The following is a 15,986-nucleotide window of genomic DNA, read 5'->3' on the forward strand; positions in this document are numbered from 1 at the left end:
TTAAAATACTAACGATGTCGTTCGCTGTAATGAAAAATCAAACGTTGTCATATTTGGGTAAAAAACTAAAGCATGGATGTTAAAAGTAAAGGGCAGACTTGATCTGGAAATGAAATTCCTTAGTTAAAGAAGAGCCTGCCCCTCCTTTCATTGATTCACAAACTACTTATAAAGGATCTATGGTCTTGGCTCTTATGGGAATTCCACCCATCTCATCCATCATACACAGGAACACCCTCAACCTGTTTCACAGGATTATCAGCAATCCAATGTCCGTGGAATATGACATTGCCTTCAGACAACTAGCTATGAGATCAAGAGAGGACAGCAGCTGGTTTTCACACATCACACGAGACCTACTCGAACAGTACAACCTACCTACAGCTTATTCTCTGTTTGAACGACCTTCCAGAAAAAAAAACAATGGAAAGAAATGTTAGCCTTGTGTGTATAAGCGTCGTGGAGGGATGAAATATTGACAAAGTCATCTCTGAGATATGTAAACACTAATGCACTCAAACTGAATCAACCGCATGATGTATACTCAACCTTTAGGGACAACGTACATGATGTCCAACGAGCTGAGTGTAAGCCTCGTCTGTTTACGGGATCGTATACTCTACAGACCAACAGATCAGCCTTTAATCAATACAAAGTGGATCCTGGGTGTAGACTGTGCCGCAATGGCCCCAAGGACCGCAAAAACGTCCCGGCTGAATGTACGTCTCTCTGCGTCATCAGGCAACAGACACTTCGGTCATAAACGAACAACCTCCACTGCTACAGAATCCAGACCTTTTTACACAGCTCATCCTGGACATCACTCACCCAACGATCAGTAAAATCCATGTATTTACGCCTGATAAGATAGCCCGTCTGGAACTGTATAGCAGAGAATTCATCTACATGCCACATAATCGACGTTGCCAGCTGATCCAAGCACCAAATGATTAAAAGAGAGTGGTAGACCTTCTTACCCCCAATACTTATACTATCCTTTAACCATTTGACCTAACTTTTAGGAAACTTTTAACCATGATTCCCCTAACCAGAACTTTGGTGTTGTTTTAAGGGGACATGGACAGTCTATATATATTCCTTAGGCCACTGTATATATTCGTTGCGTTTGCATATGTACAGTAAATTTTATCCGTGGGAAATTCCATAGATCAACTTTAATAACTTTATCTACACTACGTTCAACGCAGTGGTGCCTCGCAAAGAAATCGAGGGAATCTATCAAGAAACCAACCAACCAACCAACCAATTAACCAATGGCAGACCGTTGGACTTGCTGTTGACATATAATTCACTTGTAAAAATTTCACCAAAACATATGAAAAAAATGCATTTTTCATGGGGACATAATGAACTCATTCATTTCGCATAAATTGCACAAAATAGTTATGTCGTTTTGCTCACAAGTGTCTGAAGCACAAAATAGTAGCGTTTGTTTGACCAGATTTGACTTTATAATATGCCTAAACACTGGGGGCGCGGTGGCCGAGTGGTTAAGGTGTCCGACACTTTAACGCTAGCCTTCCACCTCTGGGTTGCGAGTTCGAAACCTACGTGGGGCAGTTGCCAGGTACTGACCGTATGCCGGTGGTTTTTCTCCGGGTTCTCCGGCTTTCCTCCACCTCCAAACCTGGCACGTCCTTAAATGACCCTGGCTGTTAATAGGACGTTAAACAATAACAAACCAAACAAACCAAACCTAAACACTGTTTTATTTTCACTTTGAAATGCGATGGCGGTCGTGAATAATAGCATAAAAATATGGCAAATAAAGAAGTATTTCAAACATCCAAAACGCTCTCATTAAACACTATAAAGAATTCAAGAAATGGCAAGAAGACTGTTTTCTGGCGTTAGATGTAAAGTATTTCATCTTCTGACGTCACAGATTTTATGTAGAAGTTAGTAATACATAAAAAGCACACGGAAATCCGGAGTTTCGCTAAAAAAAATAACTAAGTTCGTGTGCATATAACCTAACGTAGAAATATCAATATTGATGGAAGTCGTAATGCAACATTTTGTAAGTGTTGTTCTTTTGCTATTTTTAGTTTTTCACGTGAAAATGGTGTTTATATCACTTCATTTAACTACAATACCGTTGAAGTTGATTCTGAGGAATATCATCCTTTAAACTTGACGCGTAGATTTTTCGGGCTACACTTGACTTAATTTATAGGCAAATCGTCTGCTATTAAAATGCAAAGTTCTAAGTTAGCGTTTTAAAACTTTATTTTTCAAATTATCAAAGCGTTCCTTTGAATATAACGATCTTCTTGAACATATAATTCTTACAATCACACATCTAATAAATAAGAATTTACGTTTTACCATGTAAGATTTTCTTTTTAAATGAAGATATATTGGTTATTAATATATCTTTCAGTCTAATCGAAACAATTTCCATTATTCTTACACAATGATAGATACCACTATATATAGTAGTGTGTGGTCATAATTGAGAATTTATAAACGAAGTGAATATATAATCAATATTTCCCTTTCAACAAGTGTTGATATTATATCAAAGAAAACATTAGCAATGATTTCTGTCACCATGGTGTCCTATACTATGTATTGTTATGTTACATGGAACTCCTGGCATACATCGAGGATTTTCATGTCATCATTATCTCCAGTCTTTGTATATTTATGTAACTGAAATCCCTGTCATAAATCAAGGATGTCCTAGTCATCATTGTCTACGTACATGTCACCATGGTGTCCTACTCTCTATACACTTATGTTACATGGAATCCCTTTCATACTGCAAGGATTTCCAAGTCGCCATCATGTCCTACTCCATGTATACTTAGGTTACATGAAATCCCTGTCAGACAAAAGGTTTTTAATGTCACCATAAAGTGTCCTATACTCTGCTCACTAGATGTGAAATGTATATTTATGTAACTGAAATCCCTGTCATAAATCAAGGATGTCCAAGTCATAATTGTCTACGTACATTTTACTTATATTTGACATGAAATCCCTATCATGCGTAGGAGTTCCATGTCGCCACCGTGTCCTACTCCATGTATACTTAGGTGACATGAAATCCCTGTCAGAAAAATGTTTTTAATGATTTTCATGATATCATAGTTTCATTCTCTCCATTAATTTATGTGACATGTAATTCCTGTCATACATAGAATTTCCATTTCTCCTATTCTCTATATACTTATGTGACATGCAATCCCTGTAATACTGCAAGGTTTTCCATGTAATCATTGTGTTCTACTCTTTTGTGTGACATGGAATCTCTGTCTGACAGACTATGATGAAATGAAAATCCTCGATGTATGACAGGAATTCCATGTCACATAAGTATACAAGTATATAAGTATACGACCTAGTAGTGACCTACCTAATGAAAAATGCATATGCAAGAAAGATATATTAATAAACAATATAGCTTCATTTAAAAAGAAAATCCTGAGATTGATGATTGTTAGAATTATATGTTTACGGAGACCGTTTTATTCAAAGAAACGCTTTGATATTTTACAAAATAAAGTTTTGAAACGTTAACTCAGGACTTTGTATATTAAAAGCATACTATTTGCCTATTAATTAAATCTATTGAAGCCCGCAAAATCTACGCTTCAAGTTTAAAGGATGATATTCCTCATAATCAACTTCAACGGTATTCTAGTTAAATGAAGTGATATAAACACCATTTTCACGAGAGCAACTAAAAATAGCAAATCAACAACACGTGCAAAATGTTGCATTACGACTGCCATCAATATTAATATCTCTAGGTTAGGCTATATGCATACGAACTTAGGCAAGCGTTAAATTTTTAGCGAAATTCCGGATTTCCGTGTGCGTTTTATACATTACTAGCTTATACACAAAAGCTGTGACGTCAAACATGAAAAACGTTGCATCTAACACCAGCCGCCAGTCGTTTTAAATGTTCAACTGTTGGGTTTGTGGTAGAATATGCCTATTGAAGAAAGAGGCCATCAAACTCACCAGGTTAACAATCTAAAAGTATGACACAGGAGCAATTTTTTATTGATTGAAATGTCTCCCTTTATGCAATATTTATGTAATATTATTCACAGCCGCCATTTGCATTTGAATGTCAAAACAAAATATGTGTTTATACGTAAATCAAATCAAATCCGGTCAAACAAACATCCATATCCTGTGCTATAGATACTTGGAAACATAACGGCTTGGTTATTTTTCAGGTTTGGTCTTTTTTGTGACTCAGGATTATTCCATGCTACATCTAACCACAAAGTAACGTTATACTATAGAAAACCCGATTATATCTACTGCAAATTCTTGGTGATTGTAAGAAACTACATTTCCTACCAAACACTTTGTTATACTACACGACTTTTTCGTGCAATTTTTTCATATATTTATTCGTGTCTTAAATTTAACATTATTTTGCTATATAGATGACCTTTAAACACTTAAATGTACATTTTGATATACATTATGTGAATATGTATTTGGAATATGACCCTATCCACCCTTTTCCTTCTTTTTGTTTTTCTTCTTTATTTTTACTACATCACTGGAAAACATCAATTTACCAGTGTCAATTTTGTTTATATTCAACAAGTTTTTTAAGGTATTTCTAATTTGACAAGAAAACGCCCACTCCTTATTTGTAGCCTATATCATTTATTTTAAATAATTAATCATTATTTCCGTTCTTTATTTTATCAGATTGCGTTCCGGAGAAGTACGGCGTTATATGTGAACATAATTGTTCTACAAATTGCATGAATAGTCAATGTGAGAAGGTCAATGGTTTTTGTTACGGTAAGAAGCAGTTTAACATTTAATATACAATATTTCCTTTTGAAATATAGGTAGCATTTAAAAAGTTGAGAAATTCAGCAAGGAACATTTCTATTGTGTAATTCTAATAGCAATAACATTTTTCGTTATGACAGATTTACTATTTTACTAAAGCAACAAAATACATGCAAAGACTCAATCTTCAAAAGAATACTATTATGGCAAACACTATGTGTTACTGATACCGTTGAATATAATAATTAGTTATGGAGAACATGGGAAGTACACAAGTATACAGGAGATTTAGAGAGGAGTCACAGATTATAACCTTCGTTTTCATTAATGGCATTCGTTATTTCCCGACAAGCCGAACTTTAATATCTGCATATTGATGAAATTAAAGGGAAATACTTTAGCTAAACATCCATACAATTAAATCAAAGAATATGTATATCGATAATATCTTTGGGGACCAGTTCGTCCAACTGTGTTGTATTGATGAGAACAATGTATGACCACCACTATTCGAGTCATCAAAACGATTCTTGCGAAATTTAGGAATTAAATTTCAAATTTATATTGTTACAGTATGCATAATAATAACATATTGCGTACCGTACACGTTAATAAGCAAACAATTAGATAAGTTTTTATATTTTTATCAGATTGTGTTCCTCAGAAGTATGGCGTTCTGTGTAGTCAAGACTGTTCCACCAAATGCCTGGATAAACTGTGTGAAAAACACAATGGGTACTGTAACGGTGAGTAATACATTATCGCTTCCTTAATTTTGAATTTTGGATATTTCTGGATGAAATCTAGATCATAATTACCATATTTCTTCTACCAAAAGGCTGTTGTATTAGAAAATACTAATTGACGTAAGATCACTAAGTGTTTATGGAATTTATTAAGTAATGGTGATTTAAGATACATCAATCACGAACGAATCTTTTATTTTTGGAATGTATTCCTGGAAAATTCTGTATAAGATGTGAATGGAACTGTCCTGGAAACTTTAAGGACATTTTATGTTTAAAGTTTAATGTTTCCCGGAAGTTCGTTAATTCAAGTGATCAGAACTGTCCAGAAAATTGCAATAAAACATTTATACTGAAAACTGTTTAGGTGGTTTACGGATGAAAGTCTACGTGATTGTTGTAGACGAAAACAATCCGAATACTTTTGCGGTATGAAACAAGTACAATGTAGAGTAACATCGGTGTAACATCTTGCTCACCATACTGATATAGAAGAAAGATTTAAATCCATAGAGATTATGAGCATTTGAATGCAATCATAGTTTCATATCCGTAATCTATAAGCTCTGATGATAAAATAAACACAGTTTAAATACTTAAATCCTGTTTTATTCAGTTTGCTGTGCTAGTAAAATATGCGAGGCGATCCCTGTATATTTTTTTCTTTAACATATAAAATGATTGATCGGCATCTTGAACCTGTAAGAAAATTAGTGTTCTCTTCTACATATGATTGATATGGAATCAATTTCAGCAAACACCGATACTTATTTCAAAACTAAGAAATATACTGTTCGGATAATTATTTCAAAACCTTAACAACTTAGTCAGGTTACTTGTGAATGATTATAATTAAATGTTGTGCTGTCGTTGAATAGATGCAGATAATTAGCATTTATGCGTTTTATTGCCATTCATCCATTACAAGTTTCCCGTCCTCATTGTGTACTGTAAATCATTTATGTTTCGCGATATCATCTCATTCGACTTATTCGCGAATACATTATTTCGCAAAATCTGATTTCAAAATTACTTTAAATTCACGATAGACGTTAACAGGTCGACGATATTTCCATGTGGAGAGTGAAGTGAGTTGTTTTCAGTGTAAATAAAGCTTTCACGCCCGGTTATGTAGTGTTTTGTGAAATGAAATTACAATATGATATAAGTATATAATTTATCATTCTAGTATTACTTTAACGGCTAAGTCTGTTCACTAACTAAAGATTACAGTAGATTCAAAATGGATGCCACTTATTTGGGTCATTCTTAAATAAATATTCGCGAGTGATTTGCATTCGCGTTTGACTTTCTTCGTGAATTGACGCGAAAATAAATCCCACGTGAAATGTAAGTGATTTACATTAAATAGCAGCAATGCTTGTATGATGATCCTGCACAATTAGTGAAATATGGTTGTAGGAGTAGAACAATTACCATATATATTTTTGTTTTCTTTTTGAATACAGTAACAAGAAATTTTGTTTTCAATTTTATCATCAATATCCTATACTGCCTGATTAACGAGAAGTTTATTTTTCAATGTATCACATATATACAGGCCTTAGACCACACGTATACTTCCACGTCGTTTTACAGGCATGTAGTATAGCTGGACAATTCAGTACTGTTATCAAATATTTTTGCTGACTTAGCTATTGCAGATATGCTCATAATTTTAATATATATTTATAGTGCAATATCTAGTGATATAATTTTGTTTTATTATTATTTCTATATTTGTTTTTATTGCAGGAAACAGTGAGTTATAAGGCTGAAGTAGCGATATCTTGTAATTGTCCGGGTGTTCCCATAATGTAGTTGGGTGGTGACACGTCAATAGAAATAACTTTCTAAAATGCAGGTCATGATGTACTTTCCAGCTCCTTTTGGTTCATCTTGAATAGTTCTACAATTTGATATGTATACCAGTTTTGAAATATTTCGATTTTTATTTCTCTTCGGTAGAATACAGAGGCTAATTAAGTGTGACCTGAGATTATATGAGTAGTTATTATTTGTCGAAGTCACTCATGATATGCGTTCAATATAATAAGATTAAGTTTGAAAGCATTATACATACAATTGTAATTTCTGTATAAAGAAAATATTGGTTTACATTTGACGGAGTAAAAATAATGATATTTTTAAAACTTCCAGATTGTGTTCCTCAGCATCACGGCAATAGATGTGAACAGGAATGTTCTACGAAATGCCAGGACAGACTGTGTGAGAAAGCCAATGGGAACTGTCATGGTGAGTAACCTTACCAACATATTCGTGGACTCATAATTTTATAAAATAAGAATATGAAATGTTACCTATGCATTCATGACTATAACCGTTAATATTGCTATGTCAACAACATGTGTTGAAGTACTTAGTATTACTAAATTCGATTTAATTCCGATGTTTTAACATTAATGTTGTAATATACTAGTGTTTCTAATTAATTTCTTTCTTTTTTCTCTGTTCACCAATATATTTCATCTGTTCTAACATATTAGTAATAATTCGATTGTTTCTATTGTTCTATATTGGACATATTTAGTCCCATAACAAGATCAATCGAAATTTCGCCTTTATTACTATCGCAGTTTACGTGTTGATAATATTACATTGAATAATCTATTTCATTTATTTCTAATTATGTTGTTGTGAACCTTGTTGGTCGTCGTATTAACCAATTAGGGTAATTAAGATGATAATGATGTGACATCCAAATGATGACAACGCATGTGGGTTAATGTTGCAGTTATAATTAAAAGATCCTTATGTTTTAAAATAAATTCAGTATTTAATAATTTCTCTGACAGTTCTGTATGTTTCTTCTACCGGATTTTATTGTTAAGTGCCCAACGTCCTTACCGGGATCTTTTCATCGGTCCTCGTGTGGTAACGTGGTCACGTGACCAGCATTAAGGACTAGCTTTACAGTTGGTCGGTAAATATGGCCAGAACACTCGATTAACGTACTTATTCGTACAAATAACCGTGATACGACTGTTCATCGTACTTAAAAATTGAGGAAAAGTGCTGTACATTCTTCATTTTATTCACGTTCCGTTGTATAATGTCGTCATTAACTGGTATTAATTAACGAAAATCCGATTACCATGAGAGCCAAACCAAGCCGCGATCACGGACGAAGTTAAAAATGAAGTATTGTGTGCAACATGCCGTTTTTTCGTAAAACTACATTCATACCTCATTTTGAATAGGGTTGTTTTATCATATCTATTCAACTAAAATATAAGAAAATTAAAAAAAAAAATAAAGAACATAGAACGAAGCCTTCATGTATGGCAGTGCATACACAGCGCGGGATCTGTTAACAACGTGACGTTATCGAAATGTTCAAGTTGCAACAAGGTACAACAATGTATACTTTACATAAATACACTAATGAGCAACAGAATGAGACGCAACATTCAATCACATGCGAAAACGATAGTGCGAGTTGAAGCACCATTTACTATGGAGGGGCATTATATTTTACAGACTGTATTCCTGGAAAGCACGGTGCTAACTGTGAACAGAATTGTTCAGGAAATTGTAAGGACATGCTGTGTGAACGGTACACAGGATCCTGTACAGGTGAGTTACTGTTTACTCCTCGGGAACAAAGAAATATGATGGATTGGTGAGACTAATGCAAAGCAGTTATAGTCAGTTTCTTACTGTACATTGCCTTAGCTATTGCAGATATGCACATGATTTTAATAAAGATTGATAGTGCAATATTTGTTCTGGTGATACAATTTTGTTTAATATCGTTTCTATACAATGTATTTGTTTTAATGACAGGACACCGTGAGTTACAAGGCTGAAGTAGTGGTATCTTGTAATTGCCCGGGTTTTTCCGTAATGTAGTGGGGTGGTGACACGTCAATAGAAATAACTTTCTAAAATGTAGGTCATGAGGTACTTTCCAGTTCCTTTAGGTTTAGCTTGAAAAATTCTACAACATGATATGAAAACGAGTATAAAAAAGTATTTGTCTTTGGTAGAATATAGAGGAACATTAAATGTGACCTGAGGCCATAAGGGTCGTTAATAGATGTCGAAGTCACTGATGATATGCGTTCAATAGAATAAGATTATAGATAGCATTACACATACAATAGGAATTTTATTGTACAGGATAATATTGGTAATAAGATAAGATAACACATGTTTGACGAAGTAAATATTTTATATACTTTGTGTTCCTCAGTTGTACGGGTTTTTTACTATCGCAGTTTACGTGTTGAGAATATTACATTGAATGATCCATTTCATTTTATTGTTTGATATTTTCATTGGACATAGTCATGTAGTAACTGTAACAATTAACTAGTATCTGAAACACTTTTATCCGAGTGAGAGTTTTGTTTAGATGGTTGTCCAGGAAATCTTTAGGAAATGATTCCTATTAGATCAGGTTATATTAATCTGCATGTAAACTAATGAATGGTTGTTGTATACCTTAAAAACATTGAGATATTTTCTGTAACATATTACCACTATACTTCATACAAATGCAAAATACAAATGATCAACACACAAAAGTTCATTTCCTAAAAGAGAACTAATTGTGTGGCTCGTCGTAATAAACCAAAATATGCTAATAAAGATGAGAATACTAAGATTTAGAAAAGACGACAAAACGATGATTTTTGTTAGAGTTAAAGTATCGTTTTCTATGGAGAGACATTATATTTTACAGACTGTATTCCTGGAAAGCACGGCACTAACTGTGATCAGAGCTGTTCAGGAAATTGTAAGGACATGATGTGTGAACGGTCCACGGGATCCTGTACAGGTGAGTTACTGTTTACTGCTCGGAGAACAAAGAAATATGATGGATTGGTAAGACTAATGCAAAGCATAGAACATAATCCAGCATCGCTCTCCGTACAAGTTAAGAGCCTACTGCGGGTAAGGTCACGATTCTGGAGACAACGAATTCAATTATCATTCATTTATCAACACAACAGACAATTAACTATATCATTTTTTTATTGTGCTCTTACGATGATTATTGTTGCATCAGGAGCGCGTATAGTCAAGGCAATATTTGGTATTACTTCTATGTGTGACGACCGAAGCTGCACGCAACAATATCGAGTGATAATTAAGGTTACTGACCGAAGCCCTTGTTGATCAAACTACTATTGTGTTATTTTGAATCGAACACTTTTGGAACCTGTAAGGACATTTGTGTAAAGTACACACAACAAAGGTTAGTCGAAGTACACTTAAAAGTCGTTGTAATTGTTATACACGACACCAATCCTGCTTTGATGGTAGAATACATGTACCATATATTGAAGCATTGGTGTAATATTCTGTAAATAATACTGATGTAGAAAGGCGATTTATGCTCGTTGAGGTTATGGGTATGTGGCTTTTAGCGTTATCTTTCTATTTTAAAAACGCTATATATCATTAATGTGTTTTACAATTTGATTTTTCTGACTTTGACTCATCTACAACATTTCCCTTCCTTTTATCTGTTTGACTTTTATAATTCCATTTGTAGCCTTACTCATCTTTCATCTGTAATTTCTGATGATAAGATAAAACACATTTTACATATTTAAATCATATTCTGATATTATTCGATGTTATTTGAAGAAAAAAAATGACGGATCTGTATTGTGAGCCATAACAAATAAACCTTCCTTCTGCATCTGAGTTATAGGGAATTTACTTCAACAAAAACACACTTTCTATTTTTCAAACATTAAAATAAAACGTTTGGTTATTTTGTATTCTAACATCTTAACATCTCAGACAGGTCATATTAGTGAAATATGATTAAATTATAATGTACTATCATGGAAATGATGGAGCGATAAATAATGATCGTTACATAATAATCATTATGGGAGGTTTTATATGATTTCAGAATGCATTTCTGGAAAGCATGGTACTGACTGTAATCAGAACTGTTCAGAAAATTGTAAGGACGCGCTATGTGCACGGGTGACGGGAAACTGTACAGGTGGGTTATTGTTGACTGTTCGGGGAACAAAGACATATGATGGATTGGTAAGACTAATGCAAAGCATAGAACATATCCAGCATCGCTCTCCGTACAAGTTAAGAGCCTACTGCGGGTAAGGACACGATTCTGGAGACAACGAATTCAATGATCATTCATTTATCAACACAACAGATAATTAACTATATAATTTTTTATTGTGCTCTTACGATGATTATTGTTGCATCAGGAGCGCGTATAGTCAAGGCAATATTTGGTATTACTTCTATTGGTGATACCCGAAGTTGCTCGCAACAATATCGAGTGATAATTAAGGTTAGGGACCGAACCCTGGTTTGATCAAACTACTATTGTGTTAATTTGAATCGAACACTTTTGGAACCTGTAAGGACATTTGTGTAAAGTACACACGACAAAGGTAGTCGAAGTACACTTAAAAGTCGTTGTAATTGTTATACACAACACCAATCCTGCTTTGGTGGTAGAATACATGTACCATGTATTGAAGCATTGGTGTAATATTCTGTAAATTAATGTGTTTTACAATTTGATTTTCCTGACTTTGACTCATCTACAACATTTCCCTTCCTTTTATCTGTTTGACTTTTATAATTCCATTTGTAGCCTTACTCATCTTTCATCTGTAATTTCTGATGATAAGAAAAAACACATTTTACATATTTAAATCATCCTTCTGCATCTGAGTTATAGGTAATTTACTTCAACAAACACACACTTTCTATTTTTCAAACATTAAAATAAAACGTTTGGTTCTTTGGTATTTTAACATCTTAACATATCAGACAGGTCATATTAGTGAAATATGATTAAATACTAATGTACTATTATGGAAATGATGGAGCTATAAATAATGACCGTTAAATAATAATCATTATGGGAGGTTTTTTTATGATTTCAGAATGCATTCCGGGAAAATACGGAAACACATGTGATCAGAACTGTTCAGGAAATTGTAAGGATATGTTGTGTGAAAAGTCCACGGGAAACTGTAATGGTGAGTTATATCTAGCTAAAGTATCATTGATATGATGGTCAATGTTACACATGGCGCAGTGATTTTCTCATCTAAATTTTTTTACACGTTTGTTACACCGCAAAATACATTTCATTCGATGAAATCAACATTGTACCTTTAACGACATTTAGCAATTTGTATATTGGTGAAACTAATGCTTATCTATCAAGACCAACTTTACGATATAAATCGACATTCGATTAAAAAGTACAGCGAGGATTGCCAAAAACATGGCGGTCTATGTTTAAATACAATATATCAATAAATATATTCTGTCATTTCCCCATTTTTATAGATTGCGTTCCCCAGAAGTACGGCATTAAATGTGAACAGAATTGTTCTACAAATTGCCTGGATAGGCTATGTGTGAAAGACAATGGGACCTGTTATGGTGAGCAGCAACTCTATATCCTACGCAATATAATTATACAGGGATTGAACGGTGTTTGTATTGCGTTTACTTTGGTATGAACCCGTTAATGTTATATATTGAAGAGGTCATTAAGGCAATGTTCGGATATGTATACATGTATAATTATGTATGTTTGATGTAAAAAGTGATTTGTGATTCTAACCTTTTGTTAAAGGAACAATTATAGTTTATGGGAAATCTGACACTGGGTATACACATCTACATACCAGATATACTTGGACAGTAATGACTAAAAAGTCTGTGTCACATTTGATAAATATTTATATTCACGTTAATTCTTTGTTTAAATTTAATCCTGTTGCTGATGTTGATTTGTTTTCCATTATCTAGCAGAAGTATGTACTCATTCAACATAGCATCTTTAGCTGTCCAATTACTTACCTGTAGCTTCAAAATACGTGCATTCATTTATCTACTTACTGCTCATATACATATACTTTTTATGTTTTTGCTGTATATAATATACATACCGTAAATTGGGATATTTTGTGGTCGAACAATTTTGCCGTTTTTGTTTTTTCATCAAACTATGTAAAAAAAATTGGTTTACTCTGACGTTCATGTAACTTTTCAACCTTTTTCTCAGCGAGAGATAAAATGAAATATTTTTCTCCGACCGCCGTTAAAGAGTTCTGGGTACAGTTTCACAAAGCTTCGTGACTTAGGAATTAAATATTTACGTTTCATAAAAAGTCCGTTTCACAAAGGTGCTCATATTTTTCGTTTCGTATCTTATGTCAAAATCGTACGTTTTGTCGGTAAAAATATACCGCTTTCAAACGTGAAAGTAAAAAGACGACAGTTTTGGGGTGAAAATTGTACGCCTGTGTCCCGTACATAATCTATGAACTTTATTTGTTCTATTCAAACAGCCGTATTATCAGAAAATCAAATTTTCTGTAAAATTCCAATTTCATATTACCATACGGCAAAACAAACAGTAACAACGCAATTTTCACAGATTTTGCTAACTGCAAACAGATATATGTAATGCTCTTAAAGTAGACTAACTGTTGGTGCAGTCTACGAATATGCATACAGTTATTTGCATAAAAATGTTTTTTTCGCCCGCAACCCTCCTCGCTATTCAATAGCTATGCAAACTTACGAACGTTCGTAAGTAACGAAGTTTTTGGGAAACGTAAATCGGAAAGCATTAAACGAAATTTTACTTGTACGAACTTTACCAAAACGAATTTTATGAACCATACCTTTACTAAAGAATGATAAAACGGCACATTTTATGCAAACAGGACGATAATAATCCTCTGCTGTGGTCACGGAAATAAAGCCAACTTATATATAATTTCCCAATTACCAAGCCGAAAAACGGTTCGTCCGGAATATAAGGTATTTCAAAACCGACGATGTCATAATTTGGTGTGTTATCAATAGCCCTCCAACTCTGGGTTGCGGGTTCGAAACCCACGTGGGGCAATTGCCTGGTACTGACCATAGGTTGATAGTTTTCCTCCGGGTTCTCCGGCTTTCCTCCACCTCCACCTGGTACGTCCTTAGATGACCATGGCTGTTAATAGGACGTTAAACAAAATAAACTCAACCAAACATGTCAAACGTGAAATAAACCAATATATAACCACAGCCTAAATATCCCGATTTACGTTAAAGCGATCGATTACATCACAGCTTGGTTTTTAATGTTATTATATTACATTTTATGCTGTCAAGAGCATTGGAGAGCTTTCATTTTATGGCGTGAAGGAAATTAGAGGCACTTGAACATTTTAAGAAACTAAGACATACAGCTATTTATTTCATAGGGTGGTCGCTACGAATTCCCTCATTTATGAAGACGCAAAATCCTCTTTTTTATGCCAAAACAATACATGGACGGATATCATTATCAACATTGTCATTAAAATATGCAAAGAAGGAAAACGTTCATAAGAAATACAAAAGTAGATTATCTGAAACGTGAACGCTTCACAAGAGAAGAATCATATTAAAAGTTTACCTTGCAATATTATTTTCTTTAAATGTGATGAAGTCATGAATATGCTAGATAAAACAAATATATTTGATATGCTTAATGTTTTAGGATGTGTCACAGGAAAATACAGCAACACCTGCGAACAGAACTGTGCTGAAAATTGTAAAGACATGTTATGCATAAAGGATAATGGACATTGTTCTGGTAAGTTGTTTGTATTAAAGGATATTTGTTTTTAATTATTTAATTCCATTGGTTATACGTCAAATTGCTTAAAATTAATAAAAATCTGAAAGAAAAAAAAAACGATGAGGAAGATATGGCTATAGATATTGTTGTTATTATTGCAGTCAGTAAAATGCATTGGTGTTGAATATCATTTCTATCAAATTCATATTCAATAATTGAATATTGTTTATTTGGCTTTGGTTTTCAATTTCACTTGATTACCTCTTCCAGAAACAGGAAACTATTTTTTTAACTGATGGCCACTACTAAGATCTAAATAAAGTCATATAATGTATACAGCGAAAATATTAAAATATAAAAAAATATATTGAAAATTGAAAATACTACAACATAATATTTACAGTCATACAATGTGTATATATTATAATGTATATAAATAATTTGATAGTGCAACTATCCATATAGTGTATAAAGCGAGAATTAATATATTTGATACTACATATAGATAATTTCGTATTCGTTCCTCTGATATTTAAACTATATTGCATCCCGAAGTTCAAGAATCTAACACATATTCATTAGAAAGTAAGAATGTATGTTTCTGAAAAATGACGTCGCACTTTTCACGTCATGTAGAAAGTACATAAAATTATAATTACAAAAACGTACTTATCTTCACATCTATGATACGTTATCAAATAAAACCACACATTTATTTAATTTCTAGGTTGTATTGGAGGATATTACGGTTCAAAATGTTCGATGACATGCGATAGCAGTTGTGCTAAGTGTGGGCAGCAGAATGGCGAATGCACGGGTAAGTTCATTTATGGCAGTGTTGGTGA

The 15,986-nt window shown here is 33.5% G+C and overlaps 1 protein-coding gene across 1 annotated transcript in view; it reads left to right on the top strand.

The window, feature by feature from the left end:
- Window positions 1-10,920: 10,920 nt before the first annotated feature.
- LOC117326609 (receptor-type tyrosine-protein phosphatase epsilon-like) overlaps window positions 10,921-15,986 on the top strand; it is a 46,468-nt gene continuing 41,402 nt past the window's right edge. Inside the window, exons 1-5 of the mRNA XM_033883367.1 lie at window positions 10,921-10,924; window positions 12,452-12,547; window positions 12,864-12,959; window positions 15,061-15,156; window positions 15,869-15,958. Of these exons, the coding sequence (XP_033739258.1) occupies window positions 10,921-10,924; window positions 12,452-12,547; window positions 12,864-12,959; window positions 15,061-15,156; window positions 15,869-15,958 (382 nt within the window). The remainder of the gene's footprint in view (window positions 10,925-12,451; window positions 12,548-12,863; window positions 12,960-15,060; window positions 15,157-15,868; window positions 15,959-15,986) is intronic.

This window comes from Pecten maximus, chromosome 4, assembly GCF_902652985.1.
Source record: "Pecten maximus chromosome 4, xPecMax1.1, whole genome shotgun sequence".
Lineage (NCBI taxonomy): Eukaryota > Metazoa > Mollusca > Bivalvia > Pectinida > Pectinidae > Pecten > Pecten maximus.